Source organism: Heliangelus exortis, chromosome 15, assembly GCF_036169615.1.
Source record: "Heliangelus exortis chromosome 15, bHelExo1.hap1, whole genome shotgun sequence".
Lineage (NCBI taxonomy): Eukaryota > Metazoa > Chordata > Aves > Apodiformes > Trochilidae > Heliangelus > Heliangelus exortis.
In genome coordinates, this window is record NC_092436.1 from 10167549 (window position 1) to 10192575 (window position 25027).

A 25027-nucleotide genomic window follows, 5' to 3' on the forward strand; every position below is an offset into this window, starting at 1 on the left:
GGAAATCTCTGTAGTCACATTCAAAAAGAATTAAAAAAGTTTTGGACCTCTGACATTTCACTGCTATCCTAAATCATAACATTTGACCCTAAAATTACTTTTAGTCCTATGCAATTATTTTCCCAGTATTTTTGCTTTCAAACACCATGTGACAGAGTTTACATGACAAAAATTAAGATTGTCAGAAAAATTATGGCGATTTTAAACTTTGTTAAAACAAAAAAGTACATTGTGAAAGAACTTCTTAGTAGAATTACTTGAGATCACCCTATTAGTATGTTTGACAAGGCAGCAAGCACACAAGGGGGAATATCCATGTCCAGAAGGGCTCATGAACACAGAGGATTCAGATATCCTTCAGAAAACCAAATGACACTGAACTGATGAACACCCTGGAGCTGTGCACCACTTCTGAAAGCACTAAGTCACACAGAAGTCTCTGAGCTAGGCATTAGTCAGATGACAGAACACAGACCTCCCTATAATCATGTAACTCTAATATCAGGCATCGCTGAAAAATAATTCTAACCAGTAAAAGTACAGGCATTCTACAACAGAAACTGTGAAGCAATTGGGATTGATGCTTCAGACACTGATGTGCAAGCCCTATCACCAACATTCAGGAAAGGAAATCCAACTTGGAAAAGAGACAGAATAGACTTTGAAAGATGGGAAGGTGGTGACCTCTGTAACCATGCATTCAAACAGCTCAGCAAGGCAGCTATGGAGTTACACAACTATTCTTTATAAATAGAGACTGTAACAGAAAGAAGGTCATTAATAAAAAGAAATCAACAATAAATAAATGGGAGCTGATTGCTACAGGTACATGCATTTATTTTTAGGAACAGATGCTCTCTCTCTCTTGCTCTCCAATAACAAAATCAGCACTGCCATGCTAGCCTAGAAAGTTTTAACACAGCACCTGACTGATTAACAGAAAGAACAGCATGTTGTCCAAAACAGGTGCTGATTCAGACCAGACAGGTCCCTTCTGGTCCCACGTTCTAGACTTCAGTACAGACATCTCCTGACAAATACTGTTTTGCACAAACTGGCAAGTATATTCTGCCTGCAAACATATACTAATTCGAGTCTTAACAGATACTGTTGCAACACACAAAAGTAAGTTAATGTACTGTCACAAGACTGACATCTAAATTATTATACTTCTAGTTTATCTTTCCTTAAGCTGGAAAACCACTTTCTAACTGCCAGCCAGCTAGGAGTAATATAAATGAACTTAACATAATATGGCATGACTGAAATACTGAAGTGGAATATTTAGCAGATGTCACCTAACATTAGTTGCCATGGTGAGTATGAATTAGGCCACCCAAGTGCTAAAGAAAGAAACAGCACTGAACACTCTACACTGTGAAGTTAAGACTCTAAAAATAAAATTCTGTATCTTTTTTTGTAGTTATGAGAAAAGTATGAATATGTGAAGTCTACCAGTGCAACTCATCTCCTAAGAAACAGTAATTTCATTTGTCTAGTGCTGTGTTGCACACATCCACACAGTTGACTTGCTGTTTTGCTAGCTGTTCAGGGAGGTACATTAATGTCTGCTAGGAAGTCAGGAGAATGTAAATAAAATGTCTTCCATAAAGTCAGGAGGTTCAGTTCAGTTGTGAGGCAAAGCCATTGATCCACAGTAGCTAAAGGAAACATTGCCTGGGGGAAACAGCATTTTAATAGTGCTTCTGCTCATCACCTGTACCAAGGAAGTGTAATACTGAACTGAAACTGCACACTGTTTCTGCAAAGACTGACCTAAGGCAAGGATAAAGTTTAAAAATAAATAAAGGGGACAGCTTTGTTTTCAAACTGTGGTTATCTTTTGGATGCTGCTAAGGAGTCCACAAAGACCAATTAAAGACACAAGTTTAAAAATTGTTGTAAAATATGAAATAGATTTTGGTTAAATATTCATTCTCTCAACAGAAAAAAAATTAGGTATTAAAAGACTAGCTTGAAATTTTACTTTGAGCTACCAGAACAAGAAGCTTCCTCTCATCTACTAGGGGGGTTCTGCCCTTCAGCATACAGCCTTAGGTAATAACAGAAGATTAATAGGAGGCTCAATTCCTAGGAACTTCTCTCATTATTCCCAGAACCACCAATGAAAAGAAGATTTTTTTTTTTTTCAGACTGCATGAAGTTATTAAGAAGCACCTTAAAATGAAGCTGTTTAGGATGGGTGTATTTACAATTATTTTTAAGCACTTCTAATAAGAGACTGAAATTCAAAGTGCTCAAAGAAAAATCTGTGAGAGCAACCCTAAAATTACCAAAATATGACCACATTTTTCCATTACATGTATCACCTAGTAAAGATGAACAATGGCAGCCTACTATGGATAGATTAAACAACATGGCTGCAAGGAACCAGAAACACAAAAGCTGTAGATGCTTTCAAGACTTTTTTTTTGCCAGAATCTTTAAAATATGGTTCACTGCTTACAAGAGTGCGTGGTGATACATGGGTGCCAATACTAAATTTCAACATCAAAATATTTTGCAATTACTTACTGGATTAAAAAGTTCAGAAGGAGTCACTTGTTCAGTTTCCAAGATAACATTGCAAAAAAATTGCCAAGTCAGTAGCTTTTTGGATTTAAACTTAAATAATCACCTTTATTTATCAGCCTCACAAGCTGTATGGTATCTCTTTGGGCTTGCCCAAAGAAGAATACATGCAGTAGCTGTTTCACATTCACTCCACTCTCCTCCTGATCTTAAGAGCAACATATCTGAAGTATCACCAATAGCCACAGCCAGTTGCAGTACAGCTGTTTTCCATTTATGACAACAGAAACAAGATATTCCATGGTATAATCAACACAAAAACCTAAACCACACTCCTCTTTTAAAGTATGTCTGTAAGAATACCTAAAGGTAATTTCATGATGAATATGAACAATAGTTGGTAAACACCATACATGGCAAAATCAAGAGTTGCTGTCATAGATACATTGAAAATTTTTTTTGTCAAGAGTGCTTTAATGGTTACACTATGAACAAAACATACAAAAATCACACCCTACTGCAGTCCTCCAAGCCAGAACCCAGAACTTGGGAATAAAGGTATAGTCCAGACTAATAGGATCAGTGCCCAGTTAACAAGATTACAGCTAAAAACGCTTTCCCACTGAAAAAAGAGAGGAAAAAAGAGACAGCTGATGGTTGAGAACAATGAGAATAAGCCCAGTAGAATACTGCAGACTTTGCATTGTGTCCTAAAGGCAGATCAGACTGTTAGAATGTTAAGCTTGGTTTGAGAGCCTTTTGTGAAAAATAAAGGCCACAGTTAACCAAAACTTGTGCATCAAGAACATGCCAATACTTAAAAATCTACAGAGCATTTTTTTTTTTTTTTTTTTTTTTGGTGAAACTCAAAATTATTTCCTACTCTTTTAGGAGCAGCAATGAACAGTAGTCAAAAATCTGCATGTCTAAGAGGGTTTAGAATACTCAGAGAATAGACACTCCAATCAATTTTTTTGCTGTTTTATGTACAAACATGTTCTGTTACAGTGGGAGTACCATGGTACCTTGTTCACTTTCCACAGAACTTAACACTTGATTTCACAGAAGCACTATTAAACTTAGAGCCAAAACTGGTATTTTGCCCATCAGCTTTCTTGCAGTCAGCCAGAAAAGGCCATCAAATCAACATTAAAAGACATAAAAATTTTGCCTGGTTCTAGATAATTTCCATGACACTCCAGATATGCTATCTTATGACTAAGCTTGCAATCACATTTAAAGGGCAGAATTCAGCTGTAAGAACAGGTGCCCAAAATGAATGAGCAATCCATACCTCACCTCTTACTTCATCTTTGTGACTCAAAGAACCACAGCAGACCACTTTAGTAAGGCAAAGCCACATAATGCAACTTTTAGTAAGCTGATCTTGGACACTGCATTACTTTGTTAAATGAGGAAGGAAAGATCAGGTGTCTGCATTTCCCAGATGTGTAGCACTGAGATAGAAGTGCTACTGAGACCAGCATGGCAATGGGAAAAGGTTAGCAGGATTCTTCAATTTTGTATCAGATGCTCTGCTAATGATGCTGTTGTTTAAAGGTGTCACATTACAGAAATTTAAACAAATGTACTGGAAGGTTTTCCTTCAACTTGATTCATCCTTCTAAAGATACTGAGCCAAGTACAGCTTATTCCAACTTGACAGCAGTACCATTATAAAACAATGGTGGAATCACTATTATCAATTACAAATGCAAAGTGACCTAAGTACAGTCATACATTCTAGCTCAGCTGCTGCCAAAAACACACGTCAGAAAAGCTTGAATTGTCTGAAACAATATGCACAGTAATTCCACTTTGGTCCTCATCTTTACAATGACCTATTCAAAGATATATCCTTGTTAATCACCTCAGAGATGCATCTCATTTGGGAGGTGAAATTCTCCCCCTTATATTCAGGGTGCCACGGATTCCACTTCTACTAAACACACCACATCCTAACATTTGTCTCAAAACCTGCTCTGCAAACCCTGCTCTGTAGTCTTCCTCCTACAGAAGACAGAAAGCATAAAAATACTATTTGAGATTTCTTCAAGCATCACCAGATGTCATGCAGCAAGACAACAAGTAGCAACAGAAGCTTTGTCAAAGAACCTGTCAAGTAGCATCTGTTGCATACAAAATAAATTAAAATTAATCCTTAATTCAAAAAGTGGTTTTTTTCCTGAAAGACACTTTTCCAGAAAAATGTTACAAAAATTATTACCAAGAAACTTAAAGTTAAAAACTTTGAACGCTGATATTATCAAATAGATCACACTCCCTGAGAATTCTGAGTCTATAAATCGATTTGAGAAGTTTTGAGTATTGTCTGAGTTGTCCATTCTTCTACAGATTCTTGTAGTCTATTATTTGTGGGGTGGAGGGAGGAGGAAGGAAGTGTGTATTGCAGAAAGGTTGTCATTCCCCTATGGTGGTGAGACTTCTAAACCACAGTTACTGCTTATACACAAAACAAATGTCAGAACAATGTCAAATAGAGAAAAATTTGAAAAGGTGACTGCTATAATTGAAGTTATAAGCAGGTTTCTCAGCATGGAAGATTATATCAAGTATTTAAGCTTTAAACAAAGCACTCTCACAGGGAATTTTAATCAAATCCAAGAATTTAAACAGTAGTACACTTCTGTTACACAGAAAGGTTGAAAAATGTGCATATTAAGCTTCATTACAGCACCAAACATTCATTTACTTCTTTTTAAAAAAAAGTTTAAGAATGCCCACATGAGTTTTGTGATGAAACACCTGATATCTGCTTGCTTTGGCTGTTTTCCCAGTTATCCTTGTTTTAGCATGTACTATACTGTGTGCGACAGCCTTCCAAAATGCAACTTCTGCTCTTTCAATTGTAAAATAAAGGCACTCATTTAAGTGAAGAAGGAAACTGTAGTCTAAAATAAAGATGAAATCTGGTTTTACATAAGCAACTCTGTTTAAGCTGCTTAATTCAGGTATGGTTATTTTATTCCTGCAAAAGGCTGTAGTTAATGAGGACAGATGGCCAGGACAACACTGTCTCCACTGCTATGGAGCTCCAGCTTACATTCAGGACTACACAGAGCTGTGTCCAAGGGGAAAATGGACAGGAGGGGAACTATTCACCTCAGAAATAAAAGCTTGTTTTAGAGTTTGTTAAAATTAATACACGACCTATAATATATCTTCTTTATGACAACAGACCCTACAGGCTGCTACTGACACAGGTACACACAAAACAAAGTCAGGGAAGGTTTAAAAGATAAAATGGAACCTCCAGTTTGACCCAGTATCCTAAACTGAAATAATTTTGGCAGCTCAATGAACAAAATTCCTTTAAGTCCCAGTGCAAGCATACAAAATATTAACTGTAAAAACAAACACTAACAAAGTTTAAAAAACAACCCAACACTTCCTTGTACAAAGTTATTCTGAAGGTAATTCAAGTTTCATTTAATCAATTCTGATGCAGATTCAGTAGTTGGGAACTAACCCAGTATAACACCACAATAATAAGTTTCTCCCCCTCGAATTTGCTGCACCAGTGATTTTGTTCCAGATCAACACATTACTAAACACTCCTGGAAGTTTCACACAAACAAGGCAGCTGTATAATGAAGAACTGGAAGGGATAAATCTTTGCACTCTGACTGTATGGAAATCCTAGTGAGGCATGAGTAACAGAAAGGGGCTGCCATCTCGTTCCTGGTTGAGGTTCTCTGCAGGCTCTTGCCTTGCGAGCACATAACTATGAAAGGAAAAGATACATGCCTGAGCACGTCCCTTGTCCCAACACGAGAAGGGGGAGGGTTAATCACGTCCATCCGCCATTTTCTGAGCGGAGGAGGAAGACATGTTGGAACAAAAAAAAAAAAAAAAAAAAAAAAAAAAAAGCAACAAAAAAAAAAGCAACAAAAGAAAGCAGCCATTTCCAGTACGGGCTTCAAACTCTCTCAAGCTCATTAAGAACGTCAGCTCTCACCGAAAAAAGTCTCTCACTTTGTTCTAACCATGACAAGAATTTCTCACAGTTCAGAACAGCTGAAGATTTCACTTTCAAAGCCCAGTATGTACAAACAAGACGAGACTGTAGCTGGTGGGGAAGATACCCAAGTAGCTGAACAGCTTCCAGTGGAGCATTTTTTCCCCCCCTCAACAACCCTGTCGTTCCCAGATAAATCTTTTTAACGCCGGTGTCCTGCATCACACAAACGTTAAAGAGAAGTCACTGTACTGGCACACATGAATGATTCCTACCGTATATGTGGTATGCCAACTCCTCCCTGCAGAATCTTGTATAGTTTGCTTTCATAGAGCAGCTGGGGATGTCTAGCCTTCTGAGACTCCAACTTCACAGCAACTTCCTATAGTGAAAGGGAACAAGGAATCAGAGCAGAGTGTCCACTGAGTCTTAAGGGGCACAGCACTTCAATATCCCCCCAAACACTCCTGCTGCAAATTCATTGAGGTATCTTTTTTTTTTTAAAGCCCTTAGTGCTCAACGTCCTGCATTTTGTTGCATCTTCAAATAAAATCCGCATCGTGATGATTTGTACATAAGTATCCAGGTCATGAAATTGAGCTGGAGATGTAAAGTCTTCAGGTCCATATAAGTGAGGGAGAACATACGTAGGTGTCTCTTCTTTACAGCTCAGAGCCGTGAGGGGGAGGAAGGAGAAAAAAGAGAATCACACCAAGAAAAAAAAAAAAAAAAAAAAAAAAAAAAAAAAAAAAAGAGTTGAAGGAACAGGGGATCTTCTTTGTTTCTATTACTGTTGATGAAAACAAGGCAAAGTGTTCCCCAGATGAGAGAGGGGGGGGAATTGGAATTGGTGGGAGAGGGGCAACTTGGGCGGCTGGTAAAAGACAAAGTATCTTTTCCCACAATGGTGGAGCCCTCTCCCCATCACTCGCTCAGCAATCCCTGGGTGGGGGAGGCCACGCCGGCACGACTGAAGGGTCTCCGGGTCTCCCCAACCCCGGGGTCCCTTCACCCCCCTCACCCCCAGAGGGCGGCTGAGCCACCCGGACAGACAGGGCCGCCCAGGGCCTGGCAGCCGGTGACACCGGGAGCAAAATCCTGTGGGATCGCTGGAGGAAAACCCGGCCTTCCACTCGCCCCCGGTTGATCTCCAGTCCCCCCCGGACTCCCCCCCCCCCAGGTGCCAAGGGACAGCGCCGATGGGCCCAAGGCGAGGGAGTGCGAGCCGCCCTTACCTCCCCGTTGGTGATGTTGATGGCCAAATAGATGTCCCCGAAGGAGCCCGACCCGATCTTCCGCACCAGCTTGTATTTGCCTCCGACAATAAACTCGGCCTTGGAGCCGCTGCTACTCGCCATGGCGAGGGGCGGCCGAGGGTCCCTCCCGGCACTTCCGAGAGGCTCGGGGGAAGGAAGAGGGCTCTACCGCCGCCCCGCAGGAGGGAGAAGGGGCAGGGGAGGGCAAAGAGGAGGGAAGGCGTTAGCAGAATCGGAAGGTTGCTCCCTGCTGCTCAGCTCCAACCGGGGCCCTCCGGCGGGCGCCCCTTTCCGCGGCTCAGTCCTACTCCCCGGCCGAGCGGTTCTCGGTGGCCTCCAGACAGACGAGAGGCGGCCACCGAGGGAGTAACGAGGGTAGGGAAGGGCAGAGGAGTGAAAGAAAGGAATAAAAAAAAAAAAACAACCGCGAAGCCGGCTGGCTCCGCCGGGTCCCGGCCGCCGCCGGTCCCTCACTCGGCCGCCGCCGCCATCTTGTCTCCCAACCGCTGCCGCCGCGGACACAAAATGCCCCCGCCTGCAGCCGCCGCTTCTTCACCGCGCGGGGCACGCTGGGAGCGGGGCGGGGCCCCAGCCGCGCCTGCGCCAGGAACGGCTCCGCCTCTCCCCCAGCGCGCCTGCGCCTCAGGCACAAGCTCCGCCCCCGCCCCTCCCCGAGCAGCCAATCAGAGGCCACCATCCGCGCCAGGCCCCGCCCCCGCCGCGCGCCGCGTGGGTCTGGGGGGGCTGCCCGCATGCGCAGTACCCGGGGCAGACCCCGGGCGGAAGGGGACGGAGGCGGCGTGTGGACCCTCAGCCGCTTCTTAAAGGGACCGCACCCCGCCCCGTGCCACCCCGGGGCCTGCCCGCCGTGAAGGGGTAGGGGGGAGCCTCAGTGCCGCCCGGCTCCGGCCGTCAGCTCTGCCCACCCGCAGCCGGGCATCTTCCCCCGGTTGGCTGCAGGGTGGCGGGGGAAGGGCAGGCGAGGCCGGGCGGTCACCCGTGACGCTGCGTGGCTCTGTCTGTGTGGCTGGGCGCTGGCAGCGTGTCAGTGTTTGTGTCGCGTCCCAAACCCCAATCTCCACGTGTTTTAATTTTTTTTTTTCATATATCAACGAAGTGGCAGCATTCTGTCTCCTGTCCTGTGGGATTTGCAGCCCGGCGGGGCTGAGTTGAGGGCCTGGCTGCAGCTTCCCCCCTCCTGGGTACACACAGAATCCTTCGGCTTCATTTACCTTCCCTGCTCCCTGTGCCTGATTTAAAATGTCTGGTTTATCCCTCCAACCTTCGTTCTCAGCCTGCTTGAGTTGTGTTACTCAGCACCCGGGCTGGGCCGCACACATTTCTCCCAGGAGTTTCCCCATTCACTGAATCCCAGGATCATTTGGGTTGGAAAGGAGCTCTGGGATCATCAAGTCCAACCCTTGATCTGTTACCGCCGTGGTTGCCAGCCCATGGCACTGAGTGCCACATTCAGCCTCTTCTTAAAAACCTCAAGGGATGGAGAATCCACCCCCTCCCTGGGCAGCCCATTCCAATGCCTGATCACCCTCTTCCTAAAGAATTTCTTCCTAATATCCAACCTCCACTGGCAGGAGGAGCCTGAGGTGAGTCTGTCCCCTTCATGAGGACCACACCACAGTCAGAGCCACACCACCTGCCATGGCCACGTCTCTTGGCCTCACAGCCCCTGACTTCACGTGGCTGTCACACTCAGCTCCTTGCCTTTCCCAGATTTCTTTGACCCAGCAGCTCGTGCTTCAGGAGCTGTTCTGTGCTGTCTGTCAAACCCGAGATCTCCGTTGCCCCCTCGCTCAGCACTGGGAGTTTTTCCTTTGCAGGAACAGAGAACTGTGAATTCCAGTGACTCATCATCACTCCCTGTCAGAGCAGCGTCTTCTGCTCTGCAAGCCTACATTTGGGAAATGATTCAGTCTGCAGGAGAAATGAAGCTCCTACAGTCATGTACCTCCTATGTAGAAGGAAAGCCTACTCAGGGTGTCTGATTTTAAGAGGTACAGTCAGAGAAACTACTTTCCAGCTTGCCTGGTGTACCCAAAGCCATGAGAATAATAATTAAAAAAGTTTGATTTTAAGTCTGGAAACCATGGTGGTAGTGGGTCAAGGGTTGGACTTGATGATATCTGAGGTCCTTTCCAACCCATATGATTCTGTGATTCTATGGTCTATGGACAGTTTTTTTTTAATAGCTAACTATTTTGGAGAAAAGCGAGATATAGAAGTCCAGGTTAGGGCACTGGTATAGGAAGGAAGTTGTTCATGTAACTCCTTAACAGAAGAGCATCCATACAGTAACAAAGTCTTGTATGGTGCTCACCGTTTTGCTTTCAAGCACGGTAAAGGCGTTGTGACACAAACACTTTCTGCCTGCACAAAGACAAGAGTCATGACTTGTGTCCCTCTGGCTGTTAGGCTGTGAGGGAAGACTCTGATTTTCCCATGTTTCTTCCCACAGTGTATTCAGTTCAGCTACAGGATGACTCCACAGCAAGAGATGAGGAAGAATAGAGAGGGAAGGATCGTCCTGACTGCAAGTATCTGCTCCAAATTCCCCCTTTCTTTTTTTTTCAGGGAGCTTTCTTGTCAGGTTTTACTACAGGTCCCTCTGTACCTCTAATAAAAATAAAATGTGAAGAATGAAGAATCAGCCTGAACTGTGCCAGATGCACCAGAAATGATGCTCTGAGAGTAAGCTCCAGCTCATTGCCTCCTCAGTTCTGTCAAGGAGCATTCATTTGCACTTGCAAGAATATCTGCTCCCCTGTCACTCAAAGGGAATGTGGAGCTTGTGCGGAGGAGCTGGGATACATCACACACGAGTTAAGGGGGCTGGAGTTTCAAGGGCAAATGAGGTATTTTTGAACATCACACTCAATGATTTCTAAACGCTGAGGTCCTGGTGTCCTCGGTTGCCCTCACGTTGCTGGTAATTTGCACACAATTTAGGACTAGTGTGTATTTAGTGGCCTTTGGGGTTTTGGTTGTTTTTAATGGTTGCTCGGGGTGGGATTTGAGCCGTTTGGGAGCGTTTGGCTTGAGTCACGTATCCTTGGGAGAGCTGGAAAAACAGGTCTGCAGCTCCTGGGCAGTAAATAGACCACGGGTGGGTATGCAGGAGAGCAGGATCTCCTGGGCTATGCAATGCTGCCACCTCCTGCCTGCCGGGGGACATCCCTGTGTCCAGGGGACATCACAGAGCAGAGGGACCGTCTGTGCAAACACACCCAGGCACACACATTGTGCCCCTAATCTCTGCAGTTTAGGTGGGTGTTGTGCAAAAAGAACCAGCCATCAGCATTTAGTGTTTTCTTGCTGGGTTATTCTAAACCTGCATTCACTCACGGGTCCTGCAGAAGGGATGGGAATGGGGGGGATTCAAAGGATTCAGCCTAGGCAGTGTGGGAAGGACTGTGGAACAGGCTGGAACAATCCAGCTGCAGCTCCATCTCCATCCCCCCTGGCCAGCAGCAGTGAATATACTCATGAACACCTGGGACCAGGAGTGTGGGAAACACCTCTGCTACATCTCCAGCTCTGGCCACTCCAGGCATCCTGATGTTTATAGTCCAGGAGAAGGAAGAACTAGAGGGCCTTGTGCTCCCCCATCCCACCACGTGCCATTTCCGCAGTCCTGTGGTCACAGAACACATCTCTTTGTGGGCTGGGGACAATTGTTGTGCCCTACCTGTCAGGTGTACATCTTCGGGGCTCTGTTTATGTCTCCACCAACAGCAAGGAGAGGATGGTTCAGTTTCAGAGAAGAGGGAAAGGGCAGGTCTGTTTCTGGGTAGACAGAACTGAACCCAGTGAACAAACAGCACTGTGTAAGTGCTGAGCATAAGGCTGGGGGAGACTCATTGCCTGACAAATCCCAGATGATCAGATCTGGAGGTGGGTCTCACCCGGTTTGCTGTCCTCTCCAGTGTCAGGATGAAGCCCACCTGTGCCAGAGTTTTTGCCTTTATTTATTTGTTTTATTTTGACCCATGAATCTGTTCTGTTTTCGTGCCACAGTGCAGAAAAATGCCTCTCCTAAACCCTTGCAGAAAACCACATCCTATGGCAACGTGGTTGGGTTTGCCTTGCTGAGCAGTGAAGGTACCAACAGTCTGAAAGCAGCCCTGGCCTTGTAAAAATCCTACCACAGCCTCTGCTTTGAGGCTCATGTCCTGAGTCCTTAGGAAAGTACAGAAGTCAGTGAAGACAAACAAGAACAGGAACAAGATCTGCTCAGACAGGAAAGCCACAGAAATACTGGCTGGATTTTAAATTATATCAATTAAAACCACTGCAAACGTTAGCTAGGAGAAGAATTTTGGGCTGCAGTTTCACAGCAGCTGGGCTGTGATGGAGTGATTCATTGCTGCTCATACAGGGTGGTCCAACTTCTGTGTCCTTCTCTGTCCTCCTACTCACCCTGCTCCTAGTGGCCAGCTCTGCTGGTTTGTCACACCTTCTGTGGGTTGGTTTTCTGCCCAAGCCTGCAGAACATTGCCCTACAAGTTTCTCTGGGTGTTTTCTCTGGGTTAATGTTCTGCCAGATGAGTGACTCAAATGGGTTCCATGGGCCAGTGCAAGGATTGTCACTTCTTGGCAAAGACAGTCAGCCAAAACACTAAATGGGAGCAGTCAGATGGGAAAACTGAAGGAACATGCCCAGAAAGGCACTCTGCAGGCACCCAGGAGAGACCACAAGAATCCCTGAAATCATTGCCAGCAGGGATAACACCACCAGCCTCAGCACCACCACCAAAGCAGGTGGGGAAAACTGGAATGATAGAGTATCCACAACCTATATTTTAATTCCTGTTCATTATTATTTTTCACATATTTCAGGGATACCAGGACAACAAAAGCATGCTTATTAGCTGCATCACTTGATAGAGTGAAAGGAATAAATCCCCTCTCTTCTCTTTCCAGAAGAGAGGCTGGAAGTCCTGCTGCATGACCAAGCCTGTCCAGTGTGATTGGCCCTCCTCGGTCCCAGTGTTGCTCATCCTTTACTTTGCCTGCTTTGAAACAGCAGTCCCAAAACTCTTAGTTTCATCCCAGCAGAGGAAAGGAGTGTTTTCAGTATAATAAACCATCTGTTTGCTGCAGCACTGATGGAGCAGCATCCTGTTTGTGTGCTTGTAACTGTGTCAGCAAATATGTGCTGCTGTGAAGTTGGAGCAAGAGGGAACAGCTCACACTCCTGAGCAGCAGGGATATCCTGGGCTCTTGTTCAAAGGCTCCTGGGGAGGGAGGAACACCAAAATGACAAGCTAACCAAAGTCATGATTGAAAAAGTCAAAGGGCATGCAGTGCCTCTGCTCCAGAGCAGTCAGCTTGCTTTCAGTTCAAGTTATAATTTCTGAGTTTCTCCAGAGTCCTGCCATTTCCCAGGGCTTTCCACCTGCTGCTGCTACTCAGGGGTGTACATCCTGAGTGCTTCTGCAATATGGACCACAAAGGGCAAAGTTACAGGAGCTGGCAGACCCCATCCCTCTGCCCAGTGGCAGAATCCTGCTGCCTCCCAGCCAGCTGCTCCAGCACTCTGGTCCCTCCTGAACTGATGCACATTCCTAACCTGGCAGAGGAGAATTCCCTTGTTTGGCCAAGGTAATTCTCTGATGGTTTAGAGAATCCAGTTGTCTCATGGCAGGGTCAGGTAAAGATGCAAAGGAAGAAGAGGAAAGGGGTCACCAGGAGCCCAAAATCTTCAGATAAAACTGGTGTCTTCCATCTTCAGATAGTCCTCCAGCTACCCAGCATCAGCCCCTCTCCAGAGGGGGACATTCACCCTGTGTACACAGCGTACTCAAGAAAAAACAAGGTCTGTATCTTCAACCCAAGGTCCTATCTTTTTTCTGAAGTCTTCACTGTCTCAAAGAAATAGAGAACATAAAGCAGTTTTGGTCCCAGTTTTCCTTGTAAGTGGGCAAAATCTGCATTCAGGTACACAAGCTGAGAAGTCACCAATGGGTCCCACTAAGTCCTGGGCAGCCAAATTCCTCTCAATATTTCTTTGCTCTTCACAGGAGGGGCAAGTGAGCTTCTGGCATGGCTCTGTGTTTTAAATTATATCAGAGTTGCAAGTTTGGAGACATAGCAGGTTGCCTATATGAGGACACCCATTCTGCTCCAGCATCCTCTCGTGCTCCCATCAGCAGTGTGCCCTTCATGCAGGGGTATTTGCCCTCCTCCTGAGCCCTCAGGCTCCAGCTGACCAAGGTTTATTTTCCCACCAGCTATTTTTAGCAGAATTTATGGTGTTTTGGAAAGTAGCTGGAGGTGAGGAGCTCGTACCAGTAGGAACCAAACCAGGCTTGTGCACCTGAGGTAGCTCACCTCCCCCCTGTGACACAGCAACCTTTGGGCAGTCCTGCCTGGGCACCCTCCAAGGACTCCTCACAAGGTGGCTTTGGCACCACCCATCTTCCCAAACCCTGCTTCCCTGCAGAGCCGGGTGATGTGGGGCTCACCAGGGCCTTGCAGCAGGGGAGAAGGATCTGGTCCCTTCACATTCCTTGGGCAATATCCTTCGTGACACCCACCCATGCCAAGGGCATCCACTGTACCAAAGAGATGCTGCTGTCACCCTTGCCAGGGACACTTGTCCCTGCCCTCCTGCTGGTGGGGCTGGCATAGGGCTGCAGGGAGTCAGTCCAGGGAACTGCTCCAGGTTGAAAATAACTTTTTCCAGAGCAGTCTGACACAGGCTGTGTTTGCCATGCTGGCTCCCAGCACAAAGCTTCAATGCCAGTGCTGACACAAGGCAAGAGGCACCATTATTTTTGGCAAGGAGGCCTGATTTAAGTTTTTGTGCATAGCCTTCAGAAAGTTGTCATGTCTTCTAGTCTGGGGCTACAGCCAGCACAGGAGATGCTTTATTCCTTCAGTAAAGATTTGCACATCCGTGCCATGTCTGACCCAGAGCCTGGGATTTTGTGTCTGGCACTGCTGTAAAAGAACTTTTCTGCCAAACCCTTTCATTTGACTGCATCATGTCTCCAGACAGACCCCATCATCTGCAGCCCTGGCAGGATGGATACAGCATTGTGTTTTGCTCATCCTCCAGCAGGGAAGGGACACAGGGAGCCCTGGAGCTGGGGTATGGCTCTGGCTGGCTGGACAGAGCCTGGAGCAGGGCTAAATCCGTGGGAGAAATCTCATTCTTGCAGCACTTGGATTGAACCAAAGATATCTTGGCCCAGGGAGATGATGTCCATGTGCTAACAGCACCATTTCCAAATTTTGCAAGAAGTTAAGAGGGGAATTCTTCAGTCTGGGACATTTTTGGCTGTTTGGGAAAAGGGGTTTTTTCAGTACTGCAGGAAAAGGAGGATTTTCAAGCCATTTTGGTGATTCATAGGAAATGCTGTTAGTGCATGTCTGGAGCTCTACCAATGAACTTGTTCCCTGGAAGACTTTCCTGCAGAGTTTCTCCAGCAAACATAGTAGTGCCAAGAAGCAGTGTCTGAAGGCTGCTTGGCTTTCCCTGGCTCTGCTGCAGAGCTCAGACTATCCACCCAGGCAAAAAGACTCAGAGACACAAGATCCCTAGGAGCTCCTTGATGGAGCCCATCTGGTTTCCCTTGGGATACCTTCTTTTACCTTGTTCTACTCTCCGAAAGGCCATGAGGTTTCCAAAAGTGGTTCCTTCCCTACTTTTTTCTACTGCAGTGTCAGGAAGCTGTGCAGCTCCAGAAGTGTTGTAGGTAGAGGGAGGAACTGCACCTCCTTTCCTTTGGCACAGTCACTGGGAACAATTTGCTGAATGGGGGTGAAGCTGAGGTCCAAACTTTCCAGTGATGTCAGACTTGAAATTGCTTTGAGTACTTGAGTGGATGGGTGAGGTGAGAGACTCCAAAGAAAACCATGGGCCAAAAAGATGTAAATGACTGCACAGATGATTCACTGCATGTCAAGTGATACAGATAAGTCCTCAGCAGCAGTTTCTCTGGTGCTTTAGAATTAATTACTCTGCTAGAGCGGAGTGCTGGCATTTGGCATCCAAGGCACATTTCCTCTGTGACTCTGCTTAAAGCAGTCATGTTAAAATCACTGAGGTGAGTCTACTCTAACACAAAATAATTCAGCTTGTGGATGGTGGCTGATACACCTGGGAGTGAATCTTTCCTCCCAGGTATCATTTCTTGAACTATTTTAGGGAACATGGATTTGTATACATGCCATATTCTGTGGTTTAGGAGTCCAGGGAGGATAAGAGGAACAAAAGCAGGTGGTGCAGAGTGTCTGCTGGAGCATCAGGGAAGGAGCCTGGAGTGCAGGATGTGGCCAGCTCTGTGCTGCGTCCCCTGGGCAGGCTTTGGCTGTGCTGGGTGGGGACAGTGCTGCTCTCCAGTGGCAGCAGCCAGCTGAGCACAGCCCATCCCAGCTGGTTTGCCATCACCTTATTCTTGGAGGACAAATGTCCCCCTGTCCCCCAGGCCCCTCTGCAGCAGGGATGCTCCCTCTGCCTCCCACCTCTTGATCCTTAGAACTCTCAGAGGCTTCCTTAGGATGAGGATTATCATGCAAGCAGATTGCAGGCGAGGGACCTGATCAAGGGCTGCTGAGTCTGGTGATTTTACCACTAGCAGCACATCATGCAATGGCTTTTATCAGCACCTCCTCAGGGGTCATGATTCCTTTGGAGTCAGAGCATTACAGCTCCTTCCATTTCTTTTTAAAAACAAGTTGCTTCCTCCCAAGTTTGGAAAGAAAAACATGTTCAAAAGGATCCTAGAGAGCCTGGAGAGAACAGCACTGTGGAAAGAAGCTTCATCCCTCCAGGGTCTTGTTTGTAAATGTCTCTGTGATTTTAAACATGACATTTCCTAGGCCATACTCCTAAATTCTGAATCCTGGGGGAGATTCACAGAAGAGCAGCTCTGAGGGATGCTGGGTGCTGGCCCATCCCCTGGATGCCATGCATAAGGACGTGGGGCTGAGATGCTACTGGGCAAAGTATCCCAGGATTTGGACTTAAACCAGAGTGCCTGATTCCAGCAAATAGTGGCTAGAAATCTGGGGCTCCAGCCCTTTCATGAGCATCTTCCCAGGGGTAGGTTCCACCTGTGTCCTATCCCTTCCAACATTCCACCCACAGGTCTGAACATCTTCTCTACCCAATGGAGCAGTTTGTCATTTCATTCAAAAGCTGATTCTTGTTGAGCTTAAAAACCAGAACAAAACAACAAAACATGGGCTGAGAGATGCTTTTTTACTATGCCTGATTTTTTTCTCTCCCCTCCTCCAAAGACCATCACAAGCTCTGGTTCATTAGCCTTTGTGAATAGAGCAGAATGGAAAGTGCCAGAGCAGGGGAAAAGCTCATCACATGTTATTGTCACCACAGCACTGGAAATATCACTAACAAATCGATCAGCCACACAAGGCCTTGCTCCACATCTCCTCCTGAGCATCAGTCATGCCATGTGGATCCCACTTTATCATCTGGGGGGCTGAGTAAGCAGAAAAAAAGGGTGCAGGCTCTCCTGTTTTGATGCTCTCGAGAGCAAGCTCTTTCAAGGGTTCCTTTATTGATGGGGCTCCAGCTAATTTTAGCACCAATAAACATCAGCTCAGCACAACTCATGGGAGCAGGAGCCATGGTTTGCAAAAGCAGGTGTCCCTGTTAGATGTTCAGCCACATGCAGGCAGCCACAGAAACAGGCATGCCCACACTCTGAGCCAGCTGGGGACATTGCAGCTTCAGTCCCAGAGCTGGGTGGGAGCGAGACCCTGCAGGGACAGCTTGTCCCAGGCTCTGTGACACAGCAAAGCAGCTTTCAGCCACTTTTCAGGCACTGGATGGAATTGCTGCCTTGCTGCTCAGAGGCACTGGACTTGTCACTTGAGTGCCCTTGGAAGGCGCCTTGAAGTGCAAGGTGCTTTGCTGACACCCATGATACAAAGCTGGCAGCAGCATCAGCAAGGGGTGAGCCTGCTCTCTGCTCTGCAGGGACTGCAGGCCTGGCAGGAGGAACACAAGCTCCCTCTGCATAGTCTTCTGCTCCTGCTACAGGGCAGGAGAGCACCTCCAGCAGCCCAAGAGCAGATTCAGCTGTGGAGCAGTGTCAGGATGGGGGGGAAAATGGCTCTGCTAGCTGCTGCTCTGTGTGTGTCTTGTTGGCACCGAGTCTCAGTGAAAATACAGACATTTTTATTTGTTGCTGCATGGAGTTCTGGGTGTGGTGTTCTTGTATCCATGTTCCTTTCTGCATCCATCTCCTGTGGGTCTGTGAGGCCATAGGAATGTCACACAGCAAGGATGGCTTGTCCTGGTTACAGGTGCTGCTGGCCTGGTCCAAAGCCCATTGATATATGGGGAGAAGATCAAAATCTCAGTGGGACTCAGGCACATCACCTCTCTCCTCAGGGAAGTGGTTCCCCTGCTGTCCCAAGGTCTCTTGTGACCCTGCCTCCAACAGGACTGAGTCCCCCAGGGTCCCCAGAGGAGGGGAAGGCATTCAATGGCTGAGCCACAGTTCCCTGAGACTGACACCCAACCTGCCATGTGAGACAGAGAATTTACATTGCTCTGAGGCTTCCTGGGAAGATTCAGATGTGTGGGACCTGACTCCTCTTTGCAGGGAGGGAGACAAGAAAAGCTTTGAGACCAGATGGGAAGAAATGAATGTTTGACACTCACCCAAGGGCAGATGTGCTGCAGCCATGGGGTGCAGCAGGTGACAGCATTCCTCTGTCCTGTGTCACTGATGGCTGAAAGGTTGGTAATGCATCCAGAGCATCCCTTGGATTCTGCAGCACAAACTGCAGCAATAACACATTAAGTCAAAACATATTCCAGGGCCTGACTGGGAGCTCTCTGCCAGTCACAGTGCTGGTTATCCCATCACCTCTGTGCTGCTGTACCAGGACAGTTGCTGATGGCATCTTGGAGCAGGAGCTACAAAAAAGGATCCATTTTCCCCCCAAGTGTCCTCTTTACTTCCAGAGGTAGCTGCCAAGAGTGACCCATCCTGCAACTGGTGTGTTCAGTCTCTGGAGCACATGAAGCCCTGTCAGTCACCTCTTTGAAAAATGACACCAAGCCCAAATGTTTCTAAAAATAGAAATTTTTATTTGTTTCACCTCTGTGGGACCCCCTCTCAAACAACAGAGGAGACAGACTGGACTCTTGTCAAATCAGTGGAGTCTCTGTACCTAGCAGCTGGTACCCATTTGCTGAGAACATTGCAGGGAATTCCAGGTACCTGTCAGCCCCTGTCTGAGTGCTCTTGCTGTGAGGTTTGCTTTGTCACGATGGAGTTCAGAAATCTCCAAACTCAGGCTGAATTCAGTAGGGCTGCAAGGGTATCCCAGTGATCAGACCCTACCATCAGACTGGATGGCAGCAGGCAAGCAGAAGATGCTGGAAGCAGCTGCTCAGTCCAAATAGTCAGCTCCTGCCATCTCTGAGCTGATTAGAACTCTTGGGAGCATTAAGCAGCTGAGGAGATGGGCACCCAGAGGTTCAGGCTGGTGACAGAGGCAGGACTGAGTCCTAGCAAAAGGACTTTTTTACAATGACTTTTTGTGACCAGAACTTGTGTTGTGGTCTCCAAGAATTCTGAGGTCTTTTCACCTCCTCTGTCTCAAGGACATTACCAGAAGGCTGTTAGCAGCAAATCTTTGCTTTTGATAGGCTCCATGCTGCCTGAAAATGCAGAGGAGATGGGGCAGAGGGATGTTCACCAAGGTGAGGCATTCTGAAAAGTGCTTCAAGAGAAATAGTGAACTTCTCTTACTAAATATTCTCCTAAACCCAAAGGGAATGGGACCACCTCGTGGTGGCTTGGTTGGCCTGGCACATGGGACAGGTTTTGCTGAACTCCACAGATGGGACAGTCACCCTGCAGAGCCTGTGACCAGAGCAGCCCAGGCTCCCCTCAGGTGAGAAAGCAGGGTGCCATGGTCCCAGGGAGCTGCCCACTCTGTGGCTTCATCTCAGGGCAGCAGTTTGACCAAACATAAGAGCTGTGACACAGCTCATCTGGTGAATATCCTGGCTCCAGCTATGGCCATCACCAGAAGCTTACAGAGGCCCAAAGTAAAGGGACAAGACTTCCCAAGAATAATCCCTGAGCTCCCACCAGTCCTCCCTCCTTAAGGAAGAGGTTGTGGTTCTTTGTATTTAATAACCCAAAGGATTTTTCTTCCATGAATTCATCCAGTTCCTGTTTAAATGCTTTGCATCTGTCACATCCTGTGGGAAGGAGCTCCCCAGTTTAACTACACATTGCACCAAGAACCACTTCCTTTTCCTTGCTTCAAACTTCCCTCTGGGTAGTTTTGCCTGGAGCTTGTACTCCTTTGCTAGAAGAGATGGTGAATAATCACCCCTTGCATAGCCTCACATGCCTCCCAAGACTGTGCAGGTCTGTACCACACCCCTCTCTGTCACCTCTTTTTCTGGCCACGGAGTCTTTCCTTGCACAGAGACTGCTCCAGAGTTTGAGTCGTTCCTGTGTCCCTCCTCTGAGTTTCTTCCGGGTCTCTGTAAGAGACAGAGGCGATGAGGAGACCCAGACCCACAGGCAGAACCCTGAGGATGGGCACATGTCCAGATCACACCATGCCAGTGTTTCCTCTCTCTCTTGCTCTGTTACTTTCATACTCACTTCCAACATTTAGTTTTCTGCTTTCTCTGCTCCAGACATTTTGGAAACATCATTTAGCACTACTCCAAAAGATCTCCTTCCTGGGAGAAGATGCACCATGCAGAGCCTACCACTGTCCTGACGAGGTTGGATTGGTTTCTGTGTGTTTGCTCTGCCTTTTCCTGCATGGAGTTTCCTTGGTTGCCTTGCTGGATCACTTCAGGACACACTATGGAGTGTTTCTCCATAGATAGTCTCCCTCTCCTGGGACTCAACTTCAACCCTTCCTTTCCTGCCTGGGAAGACTGATCTGCCTAGCAGGTCTTTCCTGTCTCCCTCCCACACAGCACTGTGTTCCCAAGGGACTTCTGGCCAGACATCTCACTGGACACCCCAGCAAACGATATGAACCAGATTTCTTTCCCTGCCTCCTTTCTGGATGATCCCCTTTGGCCAGAAGCTGCACCCAAGGCTCGGAAGAGAGGTCTCTGAAAGGTGTTGAGACTCCTTTCTCCATCATGTCCTGGGGAGGAGGACAGGAGCTGAGGAGCAAGCTGGTGAGTCAAGGAGGGTGGAAAATCAGGAGCTGGCATCTCATCTACACACATGAATAATGGAGCCATCTCCCTGACGCTGCAGTCAGCTTGTGGCTGGAGGGAAGGAGGTGAAGTAATGGCTGCTGACGCACAGGGGAGCTCTGCTTTCAGCCAAAGCAATTGATGGGCCGAGCAGTCCCAGGGAGCCCAACAATGTCATAGGTATGGGAGGGGCCTCAGGACCTGGGCAGGTGGTGCCAGACATCATCATTTAAACGTCCATGCTGCTGGGTTTTTTTCCACAGCAAACACCTCCCCAGTAAAACGTCCTCCTTGCCAGGAGGTGGGTAGAGGAGGGCCTGCTGGCAAGACTGTGAGTGAGTCCTGGAGTCTTACAGCTGCTGCTGGGTCTCCAGGGACAGCTGGACCTCTCCTTCCACCTTTCACCCTTTCTGGGTTTGTTTCTCTTCTCAGCCCTGGCATGTGGCAGCCCCACCAGGGATCAGCCCTCAGAAATCCCTTAATTCCAGGCAGCTTCTCACCTCCAGATCTCCACAGCCTCCAGTGGGGATGTCTGGTTCTCCCTGCTTGGTGTTTATCTGCTCACAAAATGAAGGACAAGCCCAGGCACTAAGCTGCTCCTCAGAAAAGGCTCTTGGCCATGGGCTTCCCCAGCCCCTTGCACAGAGCTCAGGGGCTGCCCCCTGCCCCCTGCCCACCAGCGTGTGGAGCTGGGGAGCTACTGCAAGGTCTTTGCTTCAGGACTCCTTACCATGCACAGAGTCCATGCACAGACAGCTAAGGTTCCTAGGCTAGGTTTCTGTCTTAAGGAGTGAAACAAGCCCATGATGATCCCTCTCAAGGGGCAGCTGTTTTGCTGGCTCACAGCAGAGACACAAGTCCTGTCAGGGCCGGGGCACTCCCCGTTGCGTCAGTGGAACAAGGGATGGGAAGCTTGCACAGGGACTGGCTTGGCAGCTTCAAAGGGCTGCTTTTGCCTCCCTTCCACCCCTCATTTCTCTCTCAAGCAAGAGAAATCAGCTCCCACAACACCTCCTGTGCAGGCAGCAGCTGCTGTACTGACTCTAGAACAACCACTCCTGCAGGAACTTGCTTGGAGGAGGGGGTGCAGCTGGGGCTCCAGGGGAGGTGAATCTGGAGAGAAGATGCTTTTGCTTATCTTCTCGCGCCCTCACCTTGTGCAGAAGAGCAACTGCACCCCAGGGTGGGGTGCCTGGGTGCCATGGCCTGTAGGTGGCCCAAGGTGAAAGTGTTTGGTGCCACTGGGAGAAGGAGGTGGTCACAGGGAGCTCTGCGGGTGGGTGGCTGTAATGATTCAGCACAGGGAGACACTGTACAAAGTCAGGCAGGGAGAAGATGTTGGTTTGATTAGTGGGAATGAGTAAGCAGCATCAGCCACCAGAATTTTCTATTTTTTTAGATTCTATCTGTTATTACCTCTCTCATGTCTCGTTACATCCTGACTCTGGGAAGAAGGTGCTTGGTGGGATGGTACCCCTGCCATGTGGGATGCTTTGGCCACCGAGTGCTTGGACATTAAGTGCCATCACAGGCACTGCCCTCTAATGGGGTGTCAGTGGCTCCAGGATGCATGGGGCTGGCCAGGAGACATTCATCCTCCCTGCCAGAGCACATCCCCCCATCCCTCTGTCCTTGGGGGATATCTCCAGCCCTCCCTGGTGCCACTGTCCCTTGGACCAAGCTCAGTCATGGCTGGTCAGACCAGATCAGGGCAGACATAGGGACAAAAAGCCTTTCTTGATCAGAGGCTTGGAAGCAGCAAACCCCAGGAAGGACCCAGTGTGCACATCCTGGATGGGCTGGGAGAGGAGACCATTGCCCATACAAAATGACCTGTTTGCTAACTGGGTAACTGGTTGCTCTCCACTAAACTGTTACCCTTCACCAGCAGGAAAAGGAGCCATCAGCATCTCTGCATTAATGGTAGGGAAAAAAAAAAAAAAAAAAGAGAATAATATCAGTACTACTTGGTTCATCAAGCAAGAGATTGGAGAGGGCTCCCAGCAGAGCACTGCTCCACACTGGTCCTGAAGGAGCAGGCACTGCTGTCTGGGTAGAAAGGCTGATACCCTGGCATTCAGCACCCTCAAAACACCATCTGACTTTCCCCTTGAACTGTCTTCACCATCAGCTGGTTTAGATGCTAATGAGGACATGGATCTGCTGGGTGACAGGACCAGGGTCACTAGCCCTGGGATAGAGATGGAACTCTTGGAGGAGAAGTAACGTAGGGCAGCAGGGACTTGGTGGGTGCAGGGAAGGACCACAGGGGCTGATGGACATGAAGCTTCAAGCACTAAAATACGGATACAGGAGACTTGAGCTGCTGTAATCCCAGAGGATCTGAGAGGGGCTGAAACCTCCTCCATGTAGGAGATCTGCTTGAGGCCCAAAAATGACCCTCCTAGATATAAAGAGCTGACTCTTACTTTATTGCAGTTGGATCAAATGCTACCTGCTTATTTTTAGACTTTGCTCTGCCATGTGGTGCAAGCAATGTCCTCCAGGTTGAAACACACCACTCCTTCCAGATCACCAAAGCTAACTCTATTTCTTCCTGCTTAGGAGCAGGGCCTTGGCACAGCTGTAGTCAGGTGGGTGGATGGGATTATCCTGAGCTGGTACACACATCCCTGCTTCCCCTCCCACGGAGGATTTAAGCACAGGTTAAGTTAGCTGGGAAGGGAAGAAGGAAGAGAAAGGAATGATATCAATGTGGTTTTTCAGGAGTTGCTCATGCTGATGGCCAGCTCAGCAGAATGAAGCCCATTTCATGAGCTTTTTTTTTCTGTTCCCTAGCACCTAGGCTTGAACTCCCATGCTTTGCACAGCACACACATGCATTGGTGTTGGAGGGAAAGTCCACTTCCTACACTTGCAGTGTGGGAGGAAGTTTTGTGATTAGGATGCACCTGCAAGCACATTCTTGAGCTGCTATTTTTTTCCCCATGTTTTCTTTTCCACCATGAATGGCTGATAGTGGCATGTGGTCACAAAGTCCTTTCAAGATGGGAACAAAATGCAAAGAATAGCAATAATGGAAAAGATTAAAGAGAGGAAATGTAACTTTCCTGTGCAAACCTGCTGCTCAGAGAGGAACCCCCACCTGTTGTTATTAGGCATAGCCTGAACTGTCAAGCTTTGCATGGCTAGAAGTTGTGTTTATTTTCTGAACAAGCCCTGTGTAACTCCAGCTTTATCTGGCGTGTTCCCAGAGAGCCCCCTGATGGCTTTAGCTTACATCTGAGTAGTCTGAGCTTTAACGTTTTGAATAGCTGGGAAAATCCTTGTCAACAGCAAAAAGCCTTCCAGGAGCCAGCAGAAATTTGGGATAAGATGTAGGCAGGTAATAACCACCTTCTTGGCTTTTTCCCAGACAGCTCCACACACAACTGGGCTCCTGCCTGAGCTTGGGCAGCCAGCATCCTCCTGTCCTTGAACCTGCCTCTCTCTTACTGATGCTTTTACAGTGATGCCTATTTTGAGCCAGAGCCCAGCACCATCAAACAGGTGTTTCTCCAACCTCTGGACTGGGCCTGTGGTTGTCCCACAAGGAGTATTGCAGGGGCACGTTGCCCCACCAGCAGCTCAGGGTGGTTTCTTTTCTTAAATACTGCCAAAAAGAGCTGGCTGAGGGCTCCTGCTGTGGCAACGAGTGTGAAGAGAACTGGGAGGTGGCTCAGCCTTGCTGTGTGAGAATCATACTGTGAAAACAGTTTTGCAATGAGGTTGTGCAAACCTGGCTCTGTTGCAGGAGAATGCAGTCCTGCCTCCTTTACACCCTCCACAGTGGTTGTGGGGTCCCACGCATCATCCCACGTGTTGTCCCACACCCTGACACTGCTTGGCAGGTTCCGTGTTGGCAGGGTGGGAGTGCTGGCTACACAGAAGGGTGCTAATGCCAAGAGTGCTAATGAAGAGCCCACCCAGATGGGACCTTTCACTTGGCTTAACCTGAGCACAACACCTCACCCTGGCACACAAACAACTCTGCTCGACCAGCCGGCGCCTATTTGCTTTTCTCTTGTAAGGAGAGCCAGGCCAGGGCAGCCAGCCTGCTCTCACACCTCCCAG

The 25027-nt window shown here is 47.8% G+C and overlaps 1 protein-coding gene across 5 annotated transcripts in view; it reads right to left on the bottom strand.

The window, feature by feature from the left end:
- CSNK1A1 (casein kinase 1 alpha 1) overlaps positions 1–8367 on the bottom strand; it is a 33800-nt gene extending 25433 nt beyond the window's left edge. For 2 of the 5 annotated variants that reach the window (XM_071759113.1, XM_071759110.1), the window contains exons 1-2: positions 7747–8367; positions 6787–6893 (exon numbers count right to left, since the gene is read on the bottom strand). In XM_071759113.1, coding sequence (XP_071615214.1) covers positions 6787–6893; positions 7747–7869 — 230 coding nt within the window. In that variant the 5' untranslated portion in view covers positions 7870–8367. The remainder of the gene's footprint in view (positions 1–6786; positions 6894–7746) is intronic. The other 3 variants (XM_071759112.1, XM_071759111.1, XM_071759114.1) reach the window with 2 other exon arrangements.
- Between the last annotated feature and the right edge of the window lie 16660 nt (positions 8368–25027).